The sequence below is a fragment of the Colletotrichum lupini genome, chromosome 4 (genome assembly GCF_023278565.1).
Source record: "Colletotrichum lupini chromosome 4, complete sequence".
NCBI classification, from domain to species: Eukaryota; Fungi; Ascomycota; class Sordariomycetes; order Glomerellales; family Glomerellaceae; genus Colletotrichum; species Colletotrichum lupini.
In genome coordinates this window covers 683,826-710,471 of record NC_064677.1, presented here as the reverse complement: position 1 = coordinate 710,471, position 26,646 = coordinate 683,826, and the positions used below count along the sequence as shown (strand labels likewise).

General features: G+C 48.5%; 6 protein-coding genes and 2 non-coding genes across 8 annotated transcripts; 5 read left to right on the top strand and 3 right to left on the bottom strand.

Annotated features, from left to right (window-relative positions):
* Positions 1 to 2,807: 2,807 nt before the first annotated feature.
* Positions 2,808 to 4,194, bottom strand: CLUP02_07310 (uncharacterized protein; the record flags this gene model as incomplete). Its single annotated transcript, XM_049286305.1, has 8 exons — positions 2,808 to 2,935; positions 2,992 to 3,150; positions 3,226 to 3,250; positions 3,338 to 3,531; positions 3,587 to 3,626; positions 3,703 to 3,767; positions 3,830 to 3,896; positions 3,955 to 4,194. 8 exons carry the CDS (start codon positions 4,192 to 4,194, stop codon positions 2,808 to 2,810), a joined length of 918 nt encoding a protein of 305 aa, XP_049143448.1.
* Positions 3,153 to 3,258, top strand: CLUP02_tRNA146. Its single transcript has one exon. It is a non-coding gene; the product is annotated as a tRNA-Val (tRNA).
* Positions 3,265 to 3,336, top strand: CLUP02_tRNA147. The gene has a single exon. It is a non-coding gene; the product is annotated as a tRNA-Ala (tRNA).
* A 945-nt stretch (positions 4,195 to 5,139) lies between the features above and the next one.
* Positions 5,140 to 9,393, bottom strand: CLUP02_07309 (uncharacterized protein; the record flags this gene model as incomplete). Its single annotated transcript, XM_049286304.1, has 18 exons — positions 5,140 to 5,191; positions 5,250 to 5,383; positions 5,479 to 5,588; positions 5,702 to 5,875; positions 5,949 to 6,126; positions 6,215 to 6,295; positions 6,360 to 6,724; positions 6,801 to 6,985; positions 7,059 to 7,157; positions 7,226 to 7,294; positions 7,347 to 7,471; positions 7,517 to 7,990; positions 8,035 to 8,233; positions 8,278 to 8,382; positions 8,551 to 8,769; positions 8,839 to 8,920; positions 8,992 to 9,155; positions 9,299 to 9,393. 18 exons carry the CDS (start codon positions 9,391 to 9,393, stop codon positions 5,140 to 5,142), a joined length of 2,910 nt encoding a protein of 969 aa, XP_049143447.1.
* A 2,992-nt stretch (positions 9,394 to 12,385) lies between these two features.
* Positions 12,386 to 16,674, top strand: CLUP02_07308 (uncharacterized protein; the record flags this gene model as incomplete). Its single annotated transcript, XM_049286303.1, has 5 exons — positions 12,386 to 12,769; positions 12,881 to 13,156; positions 13,211 to 13,427; positions 13,492 to 14,138; positions 14,887 to 16,674. The coding sequence occupies 5 exons, from the start codon at positions 12,386 to 12,388 to the stop codon at positions 16,672 to 16,674; spliced, it is 3,312 nt and encodes a 1,103-aa protein (XP_049143446.1).
* Positions 16,675 to 16,750: 76 nt separating this feature from the next.
* Positions 16,751 to 17,623, bottom strand: CLUP02_07307 (uncharacterized protein; the record flags this gene model as incomplete). The annotated part of the gene is made up of 1 exon (XM_049286302.1): positions 16,751 to 17,623. The coding sequence occupies one exon, from the start codon at positions 17,621 to 17,623 to the stop codon at positions 16,751 to 16,753; it is 873 nt and encodes a 290-aa protein (XP_049143445.1).
* A 228-nt stretch (positions 17,624 to 17,851) lies between these two features.
* Positions 17,852 to 18,155, top strand: CLUP02_07306 (uncharacterized protein; the record flags this gene model as incomplete). The annotated part of the gene is made up of 2 exons (XM_049286301.1): positions 17,852 to 18,016; positions 18,090 to 18,155. 2 exons carry the CDS (start codon positions 17,852 to 17,854, stop codon positions 18,153 to 18,155), a joined length of 231 nt encoding a protein of 76 aa, XP_049143444.1.
* A 157-nt stretch (positions 18,156 to 18,312) lies between these two features.
* On the top strand, positions 18,313 to 22,420 carry CLUP02_07305 (uncharacterized protein; the record flags this gene model as incomplete). Its single annotated transcript, XM_049286300.1, has 3 exons — positions 18,313 to 19,384; positions 19,444 to 22,304; positions 22,382 to 22,420. 3 exons carry the CDS (start codon positions 18,313 to 18,315, stop codon positions 22,418 to 22,420), a joined length of 3,972 nt encoding a protein of 1,323 aa, XP_049143443.1.
* Positions 22,421 to 26,646: the final 4,226 nt, after the last annotated feature.

The window sequence follows — 26,646 nt, the reverse complement described above, 5'->3', positions numbered from 1 at the left end:
GTCACGGCTAATGCAAAGCCCAATCCTTCCTTGCTCTCGACGTCTCATGCACTGGAATATCACCAGGCCGCATACTTTCGATACTCGAGAGCTATTCCTGAGGCGTAATACTCACAGAGAGCAAAAAAAGGTCATTCATAGGGAATTGAACCAAAAGCATTGAGCGAAGGTTGAGGGCGGTCAAGGAAGAATGGATTCCACTGGCGCCTCCTTAACCACTTGACCACCTGTCCCTTTCGCTTGTGATAGCATGAGACAAGAGGACGATCAAATACCCTCCCATCTCCTTCATGCTAGGTACCTGAGGTATATGAGGAAGGTAGCGAGAGGTGGTGGCTCATTGACCGTACCTGCCTCCCGTCGGTGACCGTACCTGCCTCGATTCATAACCCGCACCTCTAATAGGATCGTTCTTTCTTTATCTCCTATGACTTCCCTGGTGCCTGCCTTGCCTTGCCTTATATCCAGATCGAGGTCGCTCTTTCGTCAACCAAGCCCAATCGATCCCCATGGTCGGGCGGTATAACGCCCTGGTCCGTTAGTAACGAACTTGGTATGAAATCTCGAGAAGTCGCAATAGTTGGAGGATTTCGTAGGGGGTCCAGTTCAATTCACGAACTGGGCACCCGACCTTTTGCTTTTCTGCTCCTTTTGACTTTCAGATACGTGCCATTCAAGGCATCCACCAAGATATGTGAAGTAGTTCGAGTGTATTTGTCCCCTAGTTCTCGCCCTGCCTCGTCCTCCAAGGTGCTCACATGCCAATATTTCGAAGTCGCTCCATCTGAGGATATCTTTGGTGTTTGCTCGCGAGAATTTGATGTACGTGACTCATTCATCGCTGTGAGATACCCATTATCACAAATGGGCCACCAGAAGAGATGTTTTCACATTATCTCGTCGATGGATAATAGGTGCTTGGAGTCATGGATGCTTCTGCACACCTCGTCTAGTCCCGAATGAACATTTCAAGCACCAAGAGTCGTCAACTTCATGTTCGGGCCCGTAGCCAAGTTCCCCATCGACCCGGCTCCATTCGATGCGCATGCGGACGGACTTGGCGCCTCTGGTCTTTGTACTGACATCGTCACAGTAGCCTTCAGGTCGCGGGCTTCTCTGGCCTTGGCCGTCTTGGCGAGGATAGCCGTTGCGATACATCCATGTTGAAATTCCAGGTCTAATCCTAGTCTTCCGAGCAACAACTACATGTCGCTGACAATTCTGGATACCATAGATGAAAGGCCATCGATGAGAAGCGTCACCTTCTGATTGCAGTCCCCCTCCCCCTTTTCTCGCCCGACCGCTCTTAGGTGACTGCTCTTTTCCCATCGTTATGGAGACTCGAACATACTTTTCCTGGGCTAAGAAATCATATCATGGGCACAAGAGTTGGACGTGACGAGAAAGACATCGGCCATGGTTCTCTCTTCAACTTCGAGCTGCGTGGCCTTACTTTACTAGACTCGGCGATGATTCAGCAGACGCTCCGGGATATGAGTGTATAAGAAAGTTTCCCCATGGGATAAGGGCATACTGCAAGGCACCTGCCGCTAGACCAGTCACCATCAGGTAACCACCTTAGACAAGTCGCGGGAGAAACGTAGAATGCCAAATGTCGGAATCAACTCCCCGAGTCACATTCATTATAAACATCTAATCTAAAGTTTACAGGAGCTAAAAACAATCAAAACACCCAATACCAACTGACAAGAGAGTTCACCCCCCCGGTGCCGATTTGGGGGCTACATCTCTGGCGCACATGCTGGGATTCGAACTCGGGTACTCGCTAAGCCTGTCGTCGAGTAGGCTGGTTGGCGTTAAAGTTGACCGTCGACCTTGAACCATTCCACCACCCACGCCACAGTTTGACCTGACCCCCGACCCAGAGGGCGCCTGCTGTGCTGGTGACGGAATTGGACTTGAAGGGGGGTATATACCCTTCCTGCCTGTGGCAATGGCCTAGTGCAGAGGGATGGGATGAATACACGTAGCGGAGACGGGATCGTGATCCCTCAGGGTGCTGGTGGTGATTGTTTTGGGTACCCGGCGCGTCACCTGGGCAACCCCTTCTACCTCGCTCCTTCCACCACAGTCATCAGACTTTTTCACTGGCATCGAATAGGTACGCGAGGCGAGAACATAGCATAGGGATCCTTACCTATTATCTAATGTTGTCTCCGTACTATACTTTTCTCCATGGCCCACCAGCAAACGAGATATCGCATCTTCTGGCATTTCGGACTAAAGCCTGACACAGATCTCCATTGGTCAACGATGGGCGAGATCTTTTACTGTGAAATGCCATGATCTGTCCATGTACAAATCTCACGACCATCTCAGCTCTCTCTCAGTGGAGACTTTGCCCTAGCATCATCGCCTGTTACCCGTCCGCCGTTTGGACGCGCCCACCCGTTAACTGCCCTGCTCCCGATTTCCCAGCAGAGCACCTACGGTTGATACTTGTAGCAGCACAGAGTCTTCAGGACTAGTCTATCCGAGTCTCGCAAACTATAAACGTAGTCGAGTTGATCGCTGAAGTGAGATAACGGCTTGAGGCGGCGAGCCACTAGCAAGCCATTCGTGGCAAGTCTGGTGCGGTGTATCAAGAAGAACCAACTACTCCGACTCTGAACGCTGGCCTAGACGTTCTCGTGATCAAAGTCACCAAGTTGAGGAAGTTACTGAGAGCGACAAGTATGATTATGCTAGGGTGTCGTCTGCAACATTAAACGGCAATGCTGCGCATGATATCCTAAGCTACCTTGGAAGCAGTTCAATCTCACAGCAGTCGTTTCCATCAAACAAAGTTACTTGTCCTTTTCAGTCAAGTCGATACCATAATACCCAAGTCCAGAAGCCAGTGGTGTTTCCAACATTGAGGGAAGAAAGGCGCCCTGGTAACATATCCTCATTCCGCGTCGACATTTACCTTCGTCTGGTCGTTCCGTCACTCCTAAAAATAGCGACCAGTTCGTCGGAACTCAACTCCACTTCGGTCGGCGGCGGTCGGCTCCGACCTCCACCGCAAGGGACCTCCCGTCCCGACCCACCCTGCCAAAGCCGTTTGCAAATTTTTGCAACCCTCAACCCACACCACCTTGCGCTCGCGCGGACAAGGACGAAGAAACCGGCGCCCGCTTACAACAATAACTGGTCTGGTGGTGTAGTTGGTTATCACGTCAGTCTAACAGTACGAGAGCCTTGTGTCTCTCCACTCTGCCACACTGAAGGTCTCCGGTTCAAGTCCGGGCTAGATCATGCCATGGGCGATTGGTTTAGTGGTATAATGACCGCTTAGCATGCGGTAGGTCCTGGGTTCGATTCCCAGATCGTCCACCTTTTTGATCATCTCGACCTCGTAATGGTTTCTGTGGGCGTAGGATGTGGTTCTGAACGTCCGCAAGCCGGGAGGCGACGCCATCTCGCTCTCTGAATCCCGTATTGCCATGGTGAACAGGCACTCCGAAACTTTGACGGGAGTATGGATAGGACATATTCTGGCACCGGGTGCTCTGATGACCGTTCGCTGTCCTGATATCGATGAATTTGTTCACATGGCATCCCGTCATAATCCCTAAACACACACCGTGGTGATCGACGACACCAAAGGTCTGAGCTTCTTCCGGCTACAAGTGAGACACGGTCTAGTGACGACGTCAAATGTCCCAAGCAATAGACTGGGCGTTCGCCGAATGACCGAACAACGTCAAATTGGACCGATGGGCGAACGCCGAACACCTTGGTCACTGAACTGGCAGATCTTCTCCCTAGTGATCGTAGGGTCGCGCCGACCGGTGACTAGTTACTCATCGTGCTGGATATGTCTCACAGGCTTTGCACTGGCCAGCCATGCCAGCGCCGCATACGACTGGGTCAACTGCCGGCATAGGACACAGCTGATCTCACAAATGCGCAATGTCATAACGGAGTACTTGGGAGCGAGCGCCATCGAACCAGACCCTCGGTGCGCTCAGCATGGCCACCTCGTGGCAGCGTCGGGCAAAGCGGAGTTTTCTCCGGAAACGTGTTAGAGGAGGCGTGCGCCCTCGTCAACCAGCAAGCCTCTTTGCGTATTCGAGGTGGGCTTGGCAGGGAGGCGAAAAGGAGGTCCAGCTGCCCAGCGAGATAACCCGAAAGCAGAAATATTGTCGACAGAGAGGCAGGCCGGGAGCGGAGCCATGCTGAAGTGCGCATGGGACAAAGAACATGGCAAAGTTCAACAGGCGATTTTAAATTATAAGATTTGCACTGTTTAACTCCATCGTTTTGTATTACTAGAGGATTGCCGTAGTATATATAAACGCTACCCTGCCCTTAAATTCCGTACTATTTAACCTTAACCCTTTTTATAAATTACTTATCCTTTCTTTTATTCTACTCTCTCCCTTATTAAGGGATTATTAAAGTCGTAGTTTTAATAGCTTATTAATAAGCTAATATTACTATTTAAAAATAAGTAACTTATACTTATATATAAGTACTAAGAGTCTTATTATTACGGAGATAGTAGTAGATATATTAAAGTACTCGAGAGAGCTTTTTAATAAATTTTTAATATTATTTAAAGTTATAGTCCTCGAGCTATAAAAAGAAGCCGAGGCGTTATATTAATACGGCCCTATTTATCTTATTAATATTAATAATAGTCTTTTTAATATAAAATATATTATTAATATTTTATAGCTACGTTATTACGTTTCGTAAATTATACTTAACGTCGGCGAGGATTTTAGTATTATCTCTTAGTTCGTTTTTTAGTTTTTTTATTAAGGCCGTTATTATAAAATTAGTTTAGTTATTAATATCTTAGTAAGTATTTTAACTTAGTATACTTAGAGGCTTTTATAGCCCTTAAAAAGAGGTTTTTAAGGGACTTATAATTAGACTTTTTATTTATTATAAGCGAAGCTATTATAGTTAAAGCTATAGCGTTACGAACCTCGATAGTAAGTAGTTAGTAATATAATTATTTTTCTTTTATAATAAGCTTAAAAAAGTATCTTAATTTAAATACTAAGTAGGTACTATACTATTTTATTAAAACTATATTCTTGTACTTGTGACTTAGAAAGAATTAACTTTCTTTAATAATAAGGTACTTAGAAATTGTAAGATTGGTTTTGCAGCTTCCCTTTCCGGCTAGCCGTCTTCGGTCTGGGGCTCTTCTTCAAATTCGAGAAGCTGGGCCATCCTTGGGGGCCGGGTCCAGGGCAACACTGAGCATCCTTGGGCCTAAGCTCCTCGATGACCGGGCCAAGGGCGGCGCCGTGATGGGAGCATTGAAAGGATATAGGAGGAGTGCAGTGGGCCTGATCATACTCGGTGTGGTGAAGAAAGTGGCACGAGCCGATGAGCGACACTGAGTTTTCTCTAGTTTGAGGCTCTACCAGATGTCATGATACGATATCGTCTCCGTGCTGCTGCGTTGAGGGCCTAGTAGCAAAAACTATGTCAGGCTGTCGTGCCGCAAACACGGACTGTCCTGATCTGTCGTTGAATTTGGCGTCCACCGAGCAAGCTGTCAGAAGCAACGCCAAGCGCGGTCGGATTGACGTGTTTCCACAGCGGAGGGATCCTCTTTGAAGGTCCTGAGCGCAAGTGAAAGCCAGAGAGTCATGAATTTGGTAGACAATAGGGGTGAAGCTCCATCACTCTACGGAGTAACAAGATGATCAGGAGTCAATCATCATGGTCCTCTCACCTCGGTTTCGTAGTACGAATTTGCAGAAACTGATTTTTGAGACGTCTATTTGCTGTTGAGCAAACGCCCAAGGGTCCGGATGTCCGAGCTTGTGTGCCGAGAACACGAGGCAAAGTGCGCACGAGGCTCCTTTCATCCCGGTCTCGACACGTTTTTGTGCTTTCAAGTCCGTCCCTTGGAGTTTGTGGCGTCTCATGCGTTGGTTGGCACTTGGTTGGTTGGTGCGCGTTCTAGGGATGTACTTGACTAATTGTGCCTCCATTGAATCCCCAAGGACGAGGTGGGAGCTCCATGGCTCTTTTGAACCGGGAAAGGCCGTGGGCTGTGACAGAAGAGGTGAAGCCGTCCTGCGTCGCGTCATAGAACATCCGGTAGAGAAAGCAGGTGCTTGATGCAATCGAGGTCCTCGATGTGACGGTAAGTTGCTAGAGTCTGTCTGCGCATGCACATCTCGATGTGACCTTACGCCGTGCCGCAGACGTACTTCGTACGATTACTTGGTTGCCAGTGTACACCGTAGTGCAGGCTTTTAGCAAAAGGGATTGGCAGTTGGTTCATTTCTGCGAACAGCTCGCTGCGGCCCGTGGCCCAATGCTAAAACGTTGCGAGGCACCACTAGTGCAAATGGCTGCCAACTGTCCACAACCACCATGCGAACGTCTGAAGTCTGCTCTTTGGCTCTCAACTTTCGAGTCTGTAGGGCGGCGCACTGCGGCCTGCAGCTAAAGTCCGGGCCATTCCAGAAACGTGCACAGTCTCCCGTACCTTGCAGACTTCGGCTGCACTGCAACACAGACCGGCCATCCTCCCATCCCACAGAGCCCAGGTCCCTGGTACGAATACTGTCAGTCTGAACCTTCCAGGCCCCCAGAGACAACAGAAGAAATTTTTTGAGATTTTTTTCTTGGGAGAGACCCTCGAGGGTACTCCCTACCGGGCCGTTTGCTTTCCTGTTTGCCTGTCCGCAAGCCCGAGTGTCGATTGCGGTCAGCTGCAGGACCAAGTAGCCGAAGTGAGATGGACCTGGGACTTGCATGTATGCGCGGCGGCCGACGTTGCATCTGGGACTCGGGAGCAAACAACCTTCTCCTTTGCCAACCACCGTCCACGAACCAGAATGGCAGACATAGGTGGAGAAGGGGTAACGGCGAGCCGGCGACCAACTCTAGGCAGCCGACTTGGTTGAATTCTCTTCTCTCGACCTCGGTACGGCGTACGCTTATTTCGCAGGTCTCCTGCTGCTCGGCCCGGTGCGAAGACGCGTTGCGAATGATTGGCTGGGGACTTTACGGGACAGAACCAGACTGGAGCTGACTGTGATCCGTACTGCATAGGCATTAAGCAGCCAGGGCATCACATTTTCGACCAACCGAAGCCGCGAAGCAGGCAAGGAGGCGAGTGTGAGCCGTGGTTGATGGACCGGAGAGCAGGATGTGGTTCCGAGATGCCGGCGACGCTCACACACGACGGTGGGCGCATGTAGGTAATGCATGGCCTAAGTACGTTTAGCAGGTGGGCTTTTACTGCTCTCCGCGCCGCGATGTGATTTTCTGCCACGCCTGGCCCCCAAACGCCCCATGTTGGTTTCCACGACTTTGCATTGTTACCAGCTTGCCATGGCAGCAATCGACTCGTTAAGGACCACTAGAAATCGACATTGCCCCAAGGGTCGGGCGAGTTATGGTCGTAATGGAGCATGATGAGCACACAGCGAAGTCGAGGGGCATGCTGGGCTGCAGGCAGCGGCAAACTCGCTACAGCTGTGTAGAGCTAGGCGTTTTCTTGTGTGCTTGGGCACGTTTTCGCCTCGGCCACTAGAGCCCCATGTTGGTCAGTTTTTGCGTTCCACTGGTGACTAGGGAGCTTTCCGTAGCGCCCCCGGCTCTGAATATGGGACCTATGGAACGATCGTACCATGTTTACAGCTCGACTGGAGTCTGTCCATCCATACAAAGCATGGATGGGTTCAGAAAGAAGGAGAGAAAATCTCGACGAAAAGCATCGGTTGCCGGGCTCTATCGTAGCACGTCTATCGATCACACTGTATGGGTACAGCAGCCGTAATTGGGGCGTTGCAGCAAGTGCCATGGATCGTGGCCCTCTATTGGGGCGCCGCAGTGTTGATATGACTTGTCGCAGTCTCGCAGGTATGAGGCGTGGTTGAGCAACGAGGAGGGAGCATGATGATGGTGCAGTAGCAAGAGTCAAGACATTGTCATGGGCCGCCGGGAGTGATTCCGGAGGGGGGTCCCTTGCTTGACGAGGCGCATGCAGAAGAGATGAGGTCCCCTGGAGGCTGGCTGGAGAGTAAGCTTTGGGTGCAGATGAGGAACTGAATCAGTTGGTGATTTGCAGAGGTGGGCCAGATCAGCAGTGAGGTCGCAGCGATAGTGGTGTTGGTCGTTGTTGGTGGCGTGGTGATTGAGGATGACGATGGACGGGTGGGTGATGGATGAATGGGTATCCGTTAGGTGATGATCTGGGGAAGATGACGGCACCAAAAAGACACTGTGAGTACCTCGGTCAATCGGTCTGTGCATTCATTGAGGTGAGGGAGGTGATGGAAGGTGCACTACTGGTGGCTTCCCTCGGGCGTCGATGCCATGTTTCTGAATGTGGAAGCTAATGGCGCCTCAATATTCTGGAAGTGTTGCGGTAGAGATGAGTAGCGGAGATAACGACTTGTTTGACCATGAAAGGGGCCTTTGGTAATATGCACCTATCTTTGCGTCTGGAACTAAACAGCGAAATGGAAGAAAATACTCATCTGAATTGGAAGATGCGTTGAAAGGTGGACACTCAGTAAAGATAGGTACATAGAGGCAAGTACTGAAGTACCCTAAACGTACTTCGCGGGACAAGTGTGGAACCGCAAGCCTTCCGCCTGTTGGCCAGACCGTCCGGTGTTCCATTGTCCAAAGTCCGCGTTGGTGGAGCCGAGGACCCACCCTGGCCGGGGCTGTCTAGCGGGCTGCAGACATTGGACGACACTTTTTTCGCCTAATTCCAATCCAGTGGCTCCATGCACTGAAAGCTTGAGGAGAATCGGAACCGACACACTGTGGCAGCTTCTCAGGTACAGTGATCAAGTGGAGACTCTCTCCATGTCCGAGCAGCTAGAGCCTTGAGCCTCGTACCTCGAAATTTCGACATGGGCCCTCTGCGACTCGCGAGTCTCTAGTGTAGGTATATGCAGACGGCAGCATACTTCCATGACAACTCAACTCGAGATGTACATTTACAAGATCTTTGTATGGAGTATTGATTGGTGGATATGCCTGGATGCAGACGCAAAACGATAAAGTCCCTCATTGTATGTTGGTCCAGGATTCCCTGCAACGCCCCCGCCAGACTCTGGAGTCTTGTGGCTTCCTTCCCGTGCCGTCCCCAAGGTCGGGGACGAGTCTGACTTGTCTGAATATCGGTTTGATGGCCTTGGGACCATTGTCTGTCCCTTGCAAGATGAGTCTGTAGTAGCCTACTATGTGAGATCACGGGATCCATTGAACCTGGGATGAAGAGAAAGAAATCAGGCATGGAAAAAGCACGGGATTTGACGCAAGTGAAAGGTTACTAGATGGGTAGGTACCTCCTCACGTCTCAATAAGGTAGGACCCGGGAACTTCTTCAAGTAAGGTATCTCGGCCGTCGTCATATCCCAAGGAAGGTGCTTCGAATGCTTCATGGAGCATCTCAGGAAGGTAGGTAAGGTAGGAAGGTAGGAAGGTAGGAAGGTACGTTACGTGGTGTGGAAAGAACGGGAAGGATGGAGTCGGGTGCGAGGCAAGTCCCCGGTACGTACTGTGCTGCCCTTCTCTCCTTCCCATCTCTCAGGTTGGTTCAGTCTGAAATTACCAAGATTCATCCCAAGTTTTCGATTTCGCTCCATCAGAAACTTTCTCCATCTTACGCTCCATTTGTTTCTTCTTGACGCGAGATATACCAAGCCGAGAGCGCATTGGCAAACAGTTCTTTTTCCCGTTGGAAGGAGATAAAAAACAAAGCAAAGAGACCGTAGACCAGGGAGGGCTATTCCCGGTCGTCAGAGCTGCAGACAGACCCCGACCTATCGACCCAAGAAGATCCATTCAGTTGCATTTGTATCCATCTGCAAGGTCGTAACTCGTACGCAGTAAGTCAAGGTGGCTCTTTTTCGATATTTTCTCTCGCTCGTCTTTTTGACTCTATTGCCGCGACGACCCCCAAGTCTGCCATCCCATCAGCCGTCCTCATCTTGCCCCGTCCCCATCTTGCTCCTTGTCTTCCTCGGCTTGCCTTTATGCCATCCGATCCTCGTCCGTCATTCTGCTCCTCCTTCTGCCCCATCCTGTCCCAGCTTTGAGGTAAGGTAGGGTGAGGTATCCGCACGGCGCAAGGTACATTACTTGCCTGCTTAGTATCCGTACGGACACAGAGTACGGAGTACCTGAGGTATTCTGTTTTGCTTCGCCGCAGCTTTCTCTATCCACGCCCACCTCACACACCCACGGCTGTCCCCACGTTCCTGGCCTCGCCTGGGCCGCGCATCGTCCCCAATCGACAATCCGCGTGCCACACAGAGCTTCCTTCATTCATCTTGTCCCTCTGCAGATACATCCGCCCACTTTGCTGGAGGAGCCTTTCCCTCTTGACTCGCACCTCTTCTTGTCCTCTGTACTCTTCCCTGGGCATTCTCTTCCTACCTCATTGTCAACACGATACACCCTGCGCGGAGCATCTGCAGCCTCTTCAGAGAGTTCCTTACACCAGAGACGTTGTCATCTAACTCCATCTAATACAGCAGCAGCATTGGCCTCACCCACCTGGCCCGTCTGTCGCATTGTCTCAACATCATACACGTACGCTACCACCTCACCCGATATAGACGGCGGTTAGCCTCCGAGAGGCTAAGCTTGATACCGCTCGCCTCTTACCCGAGCCCGATTGGCCATTGACGTTGTGCTGTTGGCCGCGCTGTCTCCAAGAGGTTGCTTTTTCTCTCACTCAGCTTCTGAGAGTTCCGTGGTGTCAAGCAACTCTGCCGCGCCTGCATCCCCTGCTAGATTGGCCGCATATTGATCTTCATTTCCCCTACCGCAAACATTGGACGCCTCTGAGATCCCGCTTGGCCTAGCTCAGATCCGGTTGACGGACGGATATCATTTTTATCGCCCTCGCTCCCGCTGCCAAATCTCTCTCCGCAAAGCCAACCCCACCGTCCGAGATCCAGCTTCACAGTCCCGGTGGACTTCGACATCCAACGCCAATATCGACCCCGTCTCGGCGTTCACTTTCAAGTCTCAATATACTACTGCTGCTGCTGCACTCATCATTGTCGCGCCCCGACGGTCTGCGTGCTTCCTTCTCTACGCGCCACGGCAGCCAGCTACACCACCGAGACACAGGACGAGACCCTTTGCGACAGACCACCTGTTAGAAAACATCAATTGCTGCTTCATTGACCCACACCTTCTGAGAGAAGACTGAAAAGAGCACGTCAGAGGTGATCCAAGTATCCGTAAGTGTTGAGACCCTCCTTCCAGTCATTTCCCCGCCTCCCGCAAAGCCGCAATTCGCACCCAATGTCTATGCTCTGCGTTCCTGGCAAATGCCCCGGATCATTGCTTGCATAGCGCTGCGAGGGGGCACCAGGGGTGTGCCAGATGGCCGACAACAAGGTTGCGAGCCAGTGTGCCCCACGATGGTGAACTTCAAGAGTCCGAGGCAGATCCAGAATGTACGGATACAGGACTTCATGTACAAGACAGACACATGGAAAGTGTACAAAGAAAGGAAACGCGGCAGCAGCTTGCCTTATCTACTTTACGGACCGCATGTCGCCCTTTACTCATTAACACGCCTCTACTGCCACTGTCTGCATAACTATCCTCTTACCATGGCACCCCAATTAGCCCCAATTCTTTTTCTTCATGTGCCATTTTTCCGGCGGTTGCGTGTCTGTTCATTGTCTGTGTCCGGCGTGGGCGCAGTGGGAATGGCTCAAGGTGGCTCGACATTTTTCCAGCTAACCAGGCCAAAAGCAGTTCATCTAGCTCCAGCGGGTATCCCTGATCCAGATCGACGTCGGCCAGAACTCTAACACCAATAAGGGAATCGGTCCCTGAGCCCAGAGTAGCCCTCCCCCCGACAAGCACGACAAGACAAGCCCCCCCAGCACAAGAGAGGGCCTGGACATTTCGCGCGCAACCAGCTGCTCACGGCTCCAGAAGCAGACTGCTGATATTGTTCCCCGCAAGTCCAGAAAACCGCCCCCTATTAAACTTGCGTGGCAGACCCTCGACTTATCAACTTCTGGTCTCCCCTCCCTTCTGTCCCTGTTCCTGCTGCTGTTCCCACTGCTGCTGTCGCCGCCGCTGCTGCAAATCGACGTCGTCCACCTCCGAATCTCTCTCTCTCGCCATCTCAGCATCGTTGGCCAAGCGAATAAGGACAACACGCCTGTCCACTCACCTGACGGATCCGGAAGCGAAGCACCCCCCGGCCACGGTGATCGTCGCACCAGGCCTGTGTCGCCACAGCACAGCTTGTAGCTGGCCAAAGTTCGAATCACCAGCTGGCCACTCGGAAGCTTCGCCTTGAACCGAGTTCAGTTCAATTCAGCACCGCCTGAACCCCCCCCCAGCGAAACCCCACCAACCGCCATCTCACGAGCCCCTCGACCCAGCGGTCACTCATTCAGCCAAAATGGGCCTCTTTTCTCGCAAGGAAAAGGCCCCCAAAGCCTCGGGCAAGCCATCGATCAACACGTCAAACGTGAGCATCGCCTCTGGTGCTTCCAGCATCAAATCACCACCGCCACGCAGCACTACAATGAACAGGTCTTCCGGAACGAGCACGACGCCCGGCACGCCTTTGACGCCCTTCTCGCCTACCTCGATACCCAAGGTCGACTTGCCGCGTCCTCCTGACCCGCAGCTTGACCCGGCAGGATACCTCAGGAGCTTGGGGGCGGTTAGAGAACGAAGCAAGATTGTCACGGACAAGGCGATCCGCAACGAATTGAAGCACTTTGACGTGGACATGCGCAAGTTCCCAGACGTTGTGACGTTCGTCTCTCAGATCATCAAGGTACGAGTCAGCCTTGGGGCGCTTGCAGGTGTTTGCGTGCCCTGGCACCACCCACCAACACGCTATTTTGGCCAGCGAATAGCATTATACTGACCTTGCAAACCCCTGTAGAGAGACTACGACGCCCCGTACAATTCGATTCCTAGCCACGGAAGACACCAGCACTTCTGTGTCGGCGGTCGTGACCGCATTGCACAGCTTCTTTCCACATTCCCCGAAGATGTCGACAACAGCGAAAAATGTCGGCGCATGATCGACCTCTTCCTCGTGAGTGTGCTTCTCGACGCTGGCGCAGGCACAAAGTGGAGTTACAAGAGCACCGAAAACGGACGCATATACCGCCGGTCAGAAGGCATCGCCGTAGCCAGCTTGGAGATGTTCAAGAGTGTAAGTCTATTTCACGATTCTGGTGGACTCGTGCGTTCACTGACAGTCGTCAAGGGTCTTTTCTCCAGCGACAGCAGAAACAAGTTCCAGGTTGACAAGGAGGGACTGCGCAACCTGACAGTAGAGAGGGTATCTGCAGGCTTGCAGTCGAAACCGGGCAACGAAATGGCAGGCATTGAAGGCAGGACACAATTGCTCCAACGGCTAGCAAATGCCCTGACCGAGAAGCGGGAATACTTTGGCGACAGCGGACGGCCAGGTCACATGGTTGGTAAGTTGACAACTCTCCGAGTCCGGTGGAAATGAGGTGCCAGGACTGAACTGACCCGCCTCAGATTATCTCCTATCGCATCCCTCGACTCAAGCTTCTTCGATGCCCATTGTGATTCTCCCTACATTGTGGAATGTCCTGATGAACGGCCTCATGCCCATCTGGCCAGCTTCCCGCACCTCGATTAATGGCGTATCTCTCGGCGATGCCTGGCCTTGCCAATCAATGCCGCAACCTCCGCAGAGTCCGACGACTTCACAATTCTCACCATTCCCGCCGTCTGCCCAGAACTCGACCGCGGCATGGGAGTCTATTCTGCCGTTCCACAAGCTTACACAGTGGCTCTGCTACAGTCTGATGCAGCCTATGCAGTCACTACTTCGCATCCATTTTGCTGGCGTTGAACTCCTCACCGGCCTGCCTGAGTACCGCAACGGCGGTTTGTTCATCGACTTGGGAGTTCTTACGCTAAAGGCAGGCGATTCCGAGAGAGGCCTCGAGCACTACGACGAGTACTGCAGAAGGACAAACGTCAAGCCAGTTGAAGTTGCACCAATGTTTGAGCCTAGCGACGACGTGATAGTTGAGTGGCGTGGTGTCACGGTCGGCTTCCTGGATAGGCTTTGCGCAGAAGTCAACAAGCACATGAAGAACGACCTGAAGGGCAATCAGTTGACTCTCGCGCAAATACTCGAAGCCGGAAGCTGGAAGGTAAGCTCGCCCGAACTGTTAGATTTTCGAAGGTGTCGCTAATACAATCTTCTAGGGAGGTCGTGAGATGGCAGAGTTTAGCAGACCCAACACGAAAGAACCGCCAATTTTGATCGATAGCGACGGTACTGTTTTCTAGACTGTTGTTCATGTTTGAGATGGAAGCATTGGACCGAGACATTATACCTTTTCTGCCATTGATTAGACGACAGCGCCGATATGCATTGGATGATGGGCGCTGAGGTTCGCCTTGCATGCCCACAGTGGATGAAGGGCGCATTGGATGATGGGGATCGGATGGCGGCTTATGCGCCTTAATGAACATGACTTGGCTGGACGCCAGCGAGAAGATTAATGCAATGCGAAGACCTCGGCGTAAAGCCTTGCTCGCCATTTAACCGCTCATATGGATAAATCGCCTGCCGAGTGTGGAATGCTTGGTGAGAGAACTGTTCCTTTTCACCGTCCCATGCTCAGACTCCATTCGCGGTCCGGTTCTCGGCCCCGCGTCGGAGCCCCACAGGCGGACCCACACACTTTAGCTGCCTATTCTGCTCACGGGCCCGGCGCTGTGCCATTGTATCAACGTTTATCTATCAGTCATACCCGTCAGTTTTCAACGAAGTTTGACTGTCCAACTGCGCAAGGCACGGGGAGTTGACACGTGGGCATAGGAAAACTCTCTTTCAAGAGCGCCAAGGTAACTTATCATCCATGCCCTTGAAAGACCATCATTGACCCCGCGCAGGATCAAATTTGCATCTACGCCCGCCAGCACCGGGAATCTGCCCACCTGCATCTCCGTCGCCGAGCAGAAGGCATGGCAATCTTTCCGCAGTTCGGGCCGGATCCCGAGACTTCACTGCTTCAGCAATGCCAGTTCATCATCCACCGCATCACGGTTCTACTTGATGAGCTTGAGCAGCTCAAGGCCGCCATCGAGAGGCGGCCAGCTTCGGGGCATAAGCCTGTGGCGTGGAACCAGGCTGTTCCGGGGCTTGGGTTCTTTGAACGGCTTATTGTTTCTGAGAAGAAGCATCTTGAGAAGATGGTGGCGGCGTATGATGATGATGGTGGCGAGGAGGAAGGAGTTGATACCGAGGCGCTGGATAGTCGGATCCGGTTGAGGCTCGATGCGTCGAATTACAAGTTTTATGAGACGGTGTGGGAGGTTACGAAGAGGTGTTGCGAGCTTACGGGGATGAGGAGGGACTTGAGCTACAAGACTGTTGGCGGGAAGAGCGTGAGCGCCGTGATTGATTTAGTCGTGAATGGCGGCGCGGACTGGGTCAAAGTCGTGACGACGACGGAGCGGAGGCTGTTTTACGAGATGGCGGACGCCGGATGGGATTGGGAGGAGGATTTCGAGGACGAGGGCGCGGACGAGGCCATGTTGGAGATTTTGAGGGACGAGACGGAGGATAGTATCGAGGTCGCCAAGGTCGCGAGGCACATGGTTGCCGCGGCAAGGACGTCGTATCAGGATTATCGAAGGCCGAGGGTAAGGATACTCATGTCGAGAGTATCTGAGGGGGAGAATGACGCCGTGGATCATTTGTTGAGGTTGGTGCGGAAGATGGGCGGCGGGGACGTGGATCTTGTGGTTGAGACTGCGAATGGTCCTGGGATCTTGACGGAGGCGACACCGCCGTTGGAGGAGGCGATTGCGAATCTTGTGGAGGCGGATTATTACAAGGATTTCACGGCGACGGTGAATGTGGATTGTTCGGTGTTCATGGCGTTGGCGTCGGATTTCAGTCACATGGCTATTGGACCGGACTCGGAGCTGTTGAGGTCGAAGCAGCATCGGATCGACGCGACGGATGAGGTGGAGAACGGGCCGCGGTTGGTGAATACGCTGTACCCTGCCATCACCGGCCGGACGCTGGTGTGTACGCGGGAGGCGGCGGATACGTTTCTCAAGATCGTGGGGGATATTGGGACGGAAGAGGAGAAGGCTAGGACGAGGATATTGTTTGAGAAGGGCGAGGTTCCCGAGGCAGAGGGGACAGATCGAGATCGCGCGCGGCGAGTGAGGTTGCTCCAGGAACTCTCTGTCTACCCTGTCCCCGAGGACCTACGCCTCCCCGTGCAGATCGTTGACTCTGTCTCATGGGATGATGCGCAGCGAATGGTAGCGGAGGGTCAACTCCCCGCCGTCGCGCTGGCCGTCGGGAAAAAGGGGTCCGGGCTGAACGCCATGAACGTTTCGTCGTTCCTGTACGGGTGGAAGGCGAAGCTGACGACGGTGACGTCGAACTGGGAGGCGGCCAAGAGGCTGAGGACCGTGATCGAGACGAACCGGGTGACGGGGACGGAGGTCGGGCCGCACATTTGGCGGATACCGTTTTCGAGAAAGTTGCTTGCGAAGCCCAAGGTGACGCCGCCTGGTGGTGGTGAGAAGAAGGATGGGGAGGGGTGGAGGTTGAAGACGAGGCAGGAGAGGAAGGTTGAGAAGGAGGCGAGTTTGCAGAGTTGGATCTCGAGTGAGGGGACGGAGACGGTTGCGAAGATGACGATAGACGATGGCAAATGAGGTTCAATATTCTGTGGAGTTATTCATCTAGCACAACCGCCCTCGATATCAATACCAACGTCAACGTTATTATCGTTCAATTTACGGGCCCCAAAACGACGCCGCAATCGGGATACTTGATCCTCACCTCCGTCGTAAATACCTCTCCCACGTCAACCTCACCAAACCTCGTCAACAGCACCTCCTCGCAGTGCCTAGTATGATGATAACTCCAAATATAACTATCAACCCTCTCCAGCCCGCCGCCTCCTCCCTCCCCACCGCGACTCTGCATCAGCGCGCGGTGCATCCGCCTCCACATGGCCGTACAATGCCGAAGATGGTATCCTAAGCTGACATACACGCCGCTATACTCCCCCGTCATAATCTGCTCCCTCGTCAACGACGGCGCCGTACGGTTCGCGTCCGTGAACCAGGCGAGTTGTCCCGCTTCCACGAGCTCCGCTTCAAAGGTTTCGGCGAGAGCGGCGTCATGGCATTGCGGCGGGAGCCAGTTGAAGGATATGAGGTCGAATTCGCAGCCTGCCGCGCGGGCTTGGGCTGGTGTTGAGCCGCAGGGGGCGGTTTGGAGGTAGGTTACTGGGCGGGAGGAGGGGTCGTTGGGGGAGGCGAGGGTGTTGTCGTTTCTGTGGGAGGTGTTGGCGGTGCGGAGGCGGGTTGTGAGGATTGTTGTTACCAGGGCTGAGAGGGCGGCGCCTAGAAGAAGGGTTGCTGCGAGGAGGAGGGCGAGACGAGCGTAGGTTGTTGTGATGCTTCGTCGGTTCGGCCGAGGTTGGTGATGTTTTTGGCGTGAGGGTTTGGTGTGGGAGGAGAGGAGAGACTGCAACGCTTCCTCGAGGTCGTTGGATGTTGCTTCGAGGGGTAAATTCGCATCATCATCGTCATCCTCGGTGCTTCGAGTCTTCTCCCAGTCCGATTGTCGTGGTGTTGGAGCGCTCCGATGCTCCATCGAGTTGCATCCGTCAGTGTCTACCATCCGTCTCCTGGGTTACAACAGTTCGAAAAGTTGATAGCAGCGACCTCAAAGGGCGGCGGGAGTCAGCATTCAAGTACCATTCGCGACATCTCGGACAAAGGATTCCTCGTGCATGGTGGCGGGGAACTGTTTGGTTGGTCGTGCTGATGACCTTCCCTTCTTGGTATACTCTCACTGCGGGCCAAATCCTTTAATACATGAATGTCGATTGCATCAGACGGGGGAACAAAGATGGTTTCGAGTTCTGATTATCAGTGGTCTCAGTCTTCAAACCTTCTCCACCTGAAGTTCCGTATTCTTTTCATCCCTTCAACTTCAGCTGGTGTATTGTGTTCTGTAGTGGTGAGTCTGGTTTACCCAATAACAGTAAGCAACCAGGCTCGCCTGCATATCGTTGCTACCCCTGTTTTGCCCCTGCTGCGGCTGAACGAATGATTAGGCCCAGGATTGGGGAAGATGCGGACAGCATGCATCCTGGTTCGTGGCTGTAACCTTCACAGCCTGATTTGTGTCCATGACCTTTTCCTACTTTCATCTGCTCATCCCATCTGCCTTCTCTATCTGCTTCCTCCACATTGACGACAGACTAAAGAAACGCAACCAAATCCAGCATACTTATGTAAATCCTCAGAGACAGACGGAATCTCAAACAATTGTTCACAATGGATGGCAAGCGCCCAGCGATCGATGACACTCGCTGTGGCTATCCTGGCACAATCAAGCGGCAACGAACTGCACCTGACAATTGGGATGGCGAGACGCAACGACCCGTCGATGACATACCGCCAGAGTATCACTGCTACACAATCGCCTGGATCTGCGCGTTGCCCACGGAGCTGGTAGCTGCAGAAGCTATGCTAGATGAGAAGCACGACGTCTTCCCTTCTTACGCTTCCTACGGCAACACCTACACGGCCGATACCAACGCCTACAAGCTAGGAAGTATCGAGGGACATAATGTTGTCATCACATGCCTACCAGCGGACCAATATGGCACGAACAATGCGGCCAACGTGGTAACCAACTTGATCCGCACCTTTCCGTCAACTCGGCTAGCATTGATGGTAGGCATTGGAGGTGGTGTCCCGAGCAGTGCTAGGGATATACGGCTGGGAGATGTTGTCGTTGGTACAAGAACTATGCAATACGATTTGGGGAAGATTGTGGCAGGTGCTGAGATTCAACGCACCGCGATTGCGAGGACCCTTCACCACTCTTTTGGCAAAGTCATCACATTTTTGCGAGCAAAACACGACAGAGAACCGAGCCATATCCCCTCAATTCTGAAAGAAAAATTCCAGAAACTTCCGCACTACGGTCGTCCGACAGATCCTGATCGCCTTTTCCTCTCAACGTACGACCACCCAGAGTCAGTAGCCTCATGCGACGATTGCGATGAAACGAAACGTATGCCTCGACGTGCCCGACCGGACAATGACCCTGCCATTCACTATGGAGCGATAGCGTCCGGCAACCAAGTTATGAAGAACGCCACCGAAAGAGACATTGCTGCTCGTACCCTAGACGTCGTGTGTTTTGAAATGGAAGCGGCTGGCATCATGGATATTCTTCCCTGCCTACCCATTCGTGGAATCTGCGACTATGCGGATTCTCACAAGAATAAGGCCTGGCAAAGGTACGCCGCAGCTGTAGCCGCAGCATATGCTAGAGAATTACTCTCCATACTCCCTTTGACGGACTCCGGGACACGAGCTGTCTCTCGTTTTAGCCCTCGTATGTATCCGTATTCCATCATCCGGGAGTTACATCTGATCACTAACGATTCTTGCTAGCACAAGTCCTGCTTGACCAGCATGAGAAACAGATCCAGCTGATGGAGTCTCTGAAGTTTGATCAAATGGACTCCCGCCGATTAACTGTGAAGAGAGCTCACAACAAGACATGCGCGTGGTTCATCAAGCACCCAGATTACTGCGCATGGCTGAACGATGAGAAGCTCAAGCTGCACCATGGGTTTCTTTGGCTTCGTGGCAAGCCCGGCGCTGGAAAGTCAACTATCATGAAATTCGCCTTCTCGAGAATGCAAAAGGACCCTCATTGGTCGCCGCTTATAATTTCGTTCTTCTTCAACGCCCGGGGCGAATATTTGGAAAGATCAATTGAAGGGATGTATCGCTCTTTGCTGTTCCAGCTTTTCCAGGGATACCCTCAACTGCGATCTGTACTTTGCGATTTGTGCTCAACACAACAAGAGAATGAAGGTTGCCCCAGCCTGGACACTCTCAAAGATGTGTTCTCTGAAGCTGTCCTTGGACTTGGCCAACTTCGGCTCACTTGCTTCATTGATGCTCTGGACGAATGCGATGAGCAACAAGTCACAGATATGGTCCGGGAATTCGAGGATTTGGCTGAAGAAGCCTCAGCAGAAGGGATCGCCTTTCGAATCTGCTTTTCCAGTCGGCACTACCCATATATAGTCATCAAAAGGGGGGCTACGATGACGCTTGAAAACCAGCCAGGCCACACGCGGGATATGGAGAACTACGTCAAAAGCCGTCTCCGATTCAATAACCCTACTCTTGTCGAAGATCTACAATCAGAGCTCCTAGAAAAGGCTGCGGGCGTGTTCCTCTGGCTGATCCTAGTCGTTGATATTCTCAATACCGAGTACTCGCAAGGTGGGCTGGCCTTGAAGAAGAGGCTTGTGGAGATACCGAGCGATCTGGGCGCCTTATTCAAGAATATCCTCACGCGTGATAGCAAGAACATGGAGCATTTGTTCTTGTGCGTCATCTGGATTCTCTGCGCCAAGCGACCTTTACGACCCAAGGAGTTCTACCACGCACTCTGGTCTGGTCTATCTCAGAGCGGCCACGTTGACCCGAATCCCCCGGCAGTCACCGGTCCCGATGCCGAAGACAGTGCTATGAGATGCGTCATCGGGTTTTCCAAGGGCCTGGCAGAAATTACCAAATCTACGCAGCCAACAGTCCAATTCATACATGAATCTGTCAGGGACTATCTTCTCAAAGGCGGCGGACTTGCGGAACTCTGGCCTGATCTAGGCTTCGATTGGGAGCTCCTAAGCCATGAAAAATTGAAACTCTGCTGCAGCGCGTACATACATCATTTGCTCAAGTCCGAATATGGCTCGGAAGAGTGTGACACGATGCATTTTCGATTCATGGGGAATACAAGTCACGAGGTGGCTCAGTTTCCATTCCTAGAATATGCAAGTCAGCAAGTGCTTTTCCATGCTGATGCAGCAGCCGCTGGCATTTCTCAACACCAGTTTCTGTCTCAATTCCCTCTCAAAGCATGGATTTCGATCTCTAATCTCTTTAGAAAGTACAAGCTCACCCACTATACGCCTCAAGCGAGCTTACACTACATCTGCTCAGACATGGACTGTTCAAAGCTCATTCCCATGATACAAGGCGGAGATTGGCGACGCCGTTCTGAGGACCCGTACAACTACCCGCTCTTTGCTGCCTTGGCTCGAGGCAATAGCAAATCAGTGGCCGCCCTCTTGGGATTACCTTCCGTCATCTTCAATGGAACGAACATCATGGAAGGCTTGACACGCAGAAGGGACTTTTCAGACTGGCCGCGGCGAACACCATTATCTTGGGCAGCTCAAAACGGTCGCCACGGGATAGTAACACTTCTTCTCGAAGCCAGTCATGATGCGAATGAACATGACTATGCTGGATTCACCCCACTGCACCGGGCTGCTGAGCAAGGCCATGAGGCGGTTGTAAAGATTCTAATAGAGAATGGGGCGAATGTCGATACCCCAGACAAACACATGCGTACACCCCTTTTCCTTGCTGTTATCAATGGTCAGGAAGCAATGGTGAAGGTTCTTGTTGAGAACCACGCAGATGCCAACGGTAGCAGCGAAAGAACTTTCTCTACACCGTTGTACGAAGCTTCAATTTTATGCTACAAATCTGAAGCGTCAGAAGCAATTGCTAAGCTTCTCATTGAACATGGAGGAAATATCAATTTCAGACTCAACAACGGCAATACAGCATTACACACAGCTTCTAAGGCGTGTAATGCGAGGCTTACCAAGTTTCTGATCGAGAATGGCGCAGATGTCAACGCTGTAAATCGAAATAATAGGACAGCACTGCATTACGTTTGCAAGAGAACTGTGATAGAGGATTATCTCAATGAAGAAAGGGACCCGCGTGGCCTCATCATCCTTGGTGAGCATGGTGGCCTCGATATTGCACTCCAAAAAATCGACCAGGTCATCACCAAACTGCTCATTGACGGGGAACCAAAAGCCAGCAGCGGCACCCATACAGGCAAAACAGGATTCAAACTAGCCCCGTCATTTAGCTATGAAGAGATGGTTCGACTTCTCATCGAGAACAAGGCATATGTTGAGGCGGCGAATGATGGCCGAGCTGCACATTTGTCGGACAAGCAGGAACATGGTCGCCATGCTACTGCCAAAGTTCTTATTGACAGTGGGGCAGCTCTTGATACATCAGACTGCTTAGCTGAGACGCCTTTGATCAGTGCTGTGTCCACTCGAAATAGAAAAGTACTCCAGCTGCTCCTTGAGAATGGAGCAGATGTTGACCTAACAGGTGACCGGTATACCTCAACACCGTTGACTGTAGCCATATGTATTGGACGAGAAGACATAGCTGTCGATCTGATCAAGCATAGGGCAAACGTGAACTATTTAAATTACAATGGCACGACACCAATTTCTGAAGCCAGGAGGACTGGGTGCAGTGCTTGGCTGATCAGGCTTCTCGAAAGGCTCAGCGATATCTGAGGGATTTCTGAAGAGGCAGCAAGTGGGCACCGTGAGAAAAAAGGGGGGTTTGCGTCCCGGGGAAATGTAGCACAATGTTGAAGAGAATGAATGAGAAGTCACTAGAGGGAAGTGCGAGATTAAGAGTTATACCTCTATTGGATTAGAAGTTTAATTCGACCGCGGTATATAGCTGACTGCGCAGGGGCTAATTAGGGGCCCTATTTATAATTATCGTAGCCAGCCTAACTTACGGTTAGAACCTCCTTTTTATACCTACTATATAGATATTTATATAGTTTAATTAATCTCTTTATTAACTATAGTTCGAACTAACTACCCTATAATAAGGATATTAATACTAATTAGTAGTTAAATTCTATTATTATAAATTAGTAAGGTATCTCGCTATATAAAAAAGATAATTTCTTAATACCGTATAGGATAAGAGATTTATATTAATTAACTTTATAAAAATAGATAAAAAAAAAGGCGATTCTTAAATACCGCACGGAATTAAGTAATTATAGCCCTTTATTACCTACGAGAAGTCGACGTTTATTACGTTAAAATACGTTAATTAATAAAACTGCTTAAGTAATTAGCCTTTTACTATCGCCCCGAGTAGCTTTTTTACTAAACGACTTTTTTATAGCCGGCCCGTAATTAAAAATTAACTAGTTAAATTAAAAAAAAGAAATACCTATATAACGACTACTTACTTAATTAATTAGCGTAACGAACGAGCTTAATAATATAATATAAAAGAGCACTACGTAATTAAAAAAAGGGATCTCTAAACGTAAATATTCTTACTTAGTAGCGAAGGTAACTTTATAAGAGCTATTAAACTAAAAGATTTATAGTATACGAAAAGGTCTATTATTATAAGGATTTTATAAATACGATTTTAAGCTTATAATCTAAATAACCTCTTTATAACTCCCTTAACTACTCCTTAAGTATTACTTAGGAATATAATATAAAGGACGGTTTAATAAGGGAAGAGGGGATTTAGAGGTCTTAATAATATTAAGTTAAAAATATTACGAATCTCGGAGATTAACTTAAGAAAAAAGCGGCTACCCTAAAGTAGTCCTACGACCTCCCGCTAGAGTTATTATTAGCTTAAGAAAAGGCTAAAAGGACGAGGATCTAAGAAAAAAAAAAAAAGTCCTCTAGAAGGTTATTAAAAGGCTTCTTTTTATATTAGCTCTTAGTATAAGATTATTAATTTTAAAAAATTAACTAAATAATAAAAGCGATTATTAGTAAGCGATAATTACCTAACCGTAATTAAGCTATAAAAAAGACTACTTAAAAAATATAAAATAGGGTACCGAGAGGCCGTAAAAAATAAGATTTTTAAAGTATTTAACCCTACTGCGTATAAGTAATAAGTAAGTATTTTTAGTAAGTCCTTAAAATTTACGATCTTATAAAAAAAAGGGCTTAACTTCGTTAACTATACTTAACGGCCTATATAGTTCTTAATAGCTTATATAGCTCCTTTATAAGCCGCACGGCGTTTATTTTTAATTATTTTTATAAAATATTATTTTAAAAGAGGTAAGTTAAGGAAAAAAGCTATTTAAAGATTATAGAGAGTACGAGGCTTAAGAAGCTAAAAGTATATAGGATAATAAAAATCGGTAATTAGTAAAGATCCTAAGACTAATTACTATATTTTCTTATAGTAATATAAACGTCTACCGCTACTATTATTAAAAAGAACTACTAAAACCTACCCTTTTATATTAAATAAAAAGGAGGATCTTAGTAAGTACGATAGCTAGTAATTTAAAAAGGTAATAGTAATCGCTAGAAATAATAAAAACGAGAGTAGTAGCGAGATAGTAAAAGGAAGTAAGAATCTTTTAAACTTTAATAAATTCGTTAAGTAGTAAAAGTACGGATTTACTATAACTAGCGCGCGGATTAAATATATCCTTATTAAGATTAAATACGCTAACGATTATTAATACGGGCATAAGCTAGAGCACGACCCTTAGTAAGTTAAAATAAAAAAAAAGAGGATAAAACCCGATTTTAAATAGAATCCTAATCCTTTATAAGTAAGTAAATATTAACCCGGACTATTAGGGGACGTAAATATATAGAATCGTAAATTAGCCTAACGGTAAGTAAGTTAACGTAGTATTAATCTATTTAACTAAGGTTTATAAGAAAAAGGGGCTATAGGGGTAACTCCTATTTTACGAGATTATAAACGACCTTAGCTACTAACTAAACGAATAATTTATAAACGTAAGCCTAAGAATCGCAAAAGTAGTTAATAAATTCCTTTATAAATAAGGGGTATTACTAACGCAATTATAATTATAAAAGCCATACGAAATACTAATAGCGATAATTATAAAGGAGGAATTCGTATTATAGAACTAAGTATAGGTTAATAGAGCGTATAATCGCTTTAATAAATTTAAAAAAAAGGTAAACGACTTAGATTTCCTCCCTATAATTACTAATAGAAATCTATTATTATAAAAGGATATACCGGGGTAAAATATAGTACTAGAAGTACGATAATTAATAATTCTACCTATTTTAATCTATAACTCGTTACTGCTACTAATATAAAATTTAGCACTAATTAGCTAATAAAAAAAGAGGTAAACGACCCGAAGTTACTAATAATACGTAGTAACGCAAGGATCGCATATAAATACTAAAAATCTAGTAATAAATACGAGGTAATTTATAGACTTTAAAAAAATCTTCTTAAAAAAGAAATTATACTCTAGGGGGAAGTATAAGGTTTTATAAGAAACCCTAACGATATTTTATAATTATTACGAAAAAGTTAGAATTAGAAAACACTAGTATTATTCGGTAATTAATATTATACTCATAAGCAAAACCTTTAATTACTACTACGAAGTAGTACGTAATCTTAATTAAAACGACTTTCTTAGTATAATTAATATAATCCGAAGCCGCTTTAAGACCTATAATAAGAACCTAGAGCTCTTATCTAAACTACGAGCGATTTTTTTTATATTTATAGCTAGGATAATAAAGGGTAAATCGTAAGTAGAGATCTTTAAAGAGCTTATTAATCGAATTAATAAGCTAATAAAAACCTAGCTAAATAAGGGGATAAATAAGTAGAAAGTCGGATATTTTTATACTATAATCTAGCGTATACTAAAAGCAAAAATAACCCTATACTAGGTACCCGAAAACTATAAGACGCTCTGCTCGAGGCTAAGATCTAGCTTTAATATTAAAATAAGAATACCGTACTAAACCTACCTCTAAGTGTATAACGGCCCTTATTAATAATATTAAGTTAATCGAACGTATAATAAGAAAAGAAAAGAGGCTAAATACGGTAATTACTAATAAAAATGCCTAGATTCGTTAAATAGGTAAAGATTTAACTTATGGGTAGGGTAATAAAAGAGGTAATACTATATTTATAAAAAGGATAGATATTAATTAAGTAACTATTTTAAGAAAGAGCGTACTAAATCGTACGAATAGTATAAAAAGTCGAGGGTAATAGATAGTAAAACTAGCCCTTATTAGTTTAATTAATTCCTCGTTATATATAAAAGAAGATCTAGGGGTATAGAACCTAGCGACGGTAGCTAAAGTAGCGGCTTAAAATATATACCCCCTATAGGAGATTTAGAAAATAAGGAAGATCTTACCCCCTATACTAACGAATTAAATTATAACGAAATTAATAATATTAACTACTCTTTTTTTACCCCGTTAGCCTTTAGAGGATATATAAGGTTAAACGAATAGAGGGTAATAAAAGCTTTTAATAAGTAGGTTTTTATTTACGAATAATAAGGGAAGGTCCTTTAAATAACGGATATAGAAGTAGTTAAAAAGGCGAATTTAATAGGGCCGAAGCCTATTCTCTTAACGATTAAGGAGAAGATGCTATTTCTTTTAATATTTAAAGAAAAGGAATATAGTACTAAGCATATCTAAGGGTAGCTAGAGGGGTCCTTTTTATACTACCTAGATCCCTCGAATACTAAGCTCATATAGGTATTTTACGTAAGTAAAAGGTACGGCCTAGACGATTTTTATAAGATTATCCTAAATACTAGGGTATCGTAATAGTTAACTAAAAAAAAAAGGGCAATTCTAAGTGCAATAGAAAATTGCGCTAGTAACGCTTAATATGTTAATAATAGGTATTATAAAGATTAGTTTCGGCCTAAGTAAAGAAATCGTCGCCCTAAGTATAGTAAAAATAGAGACGTACTTCGGAACA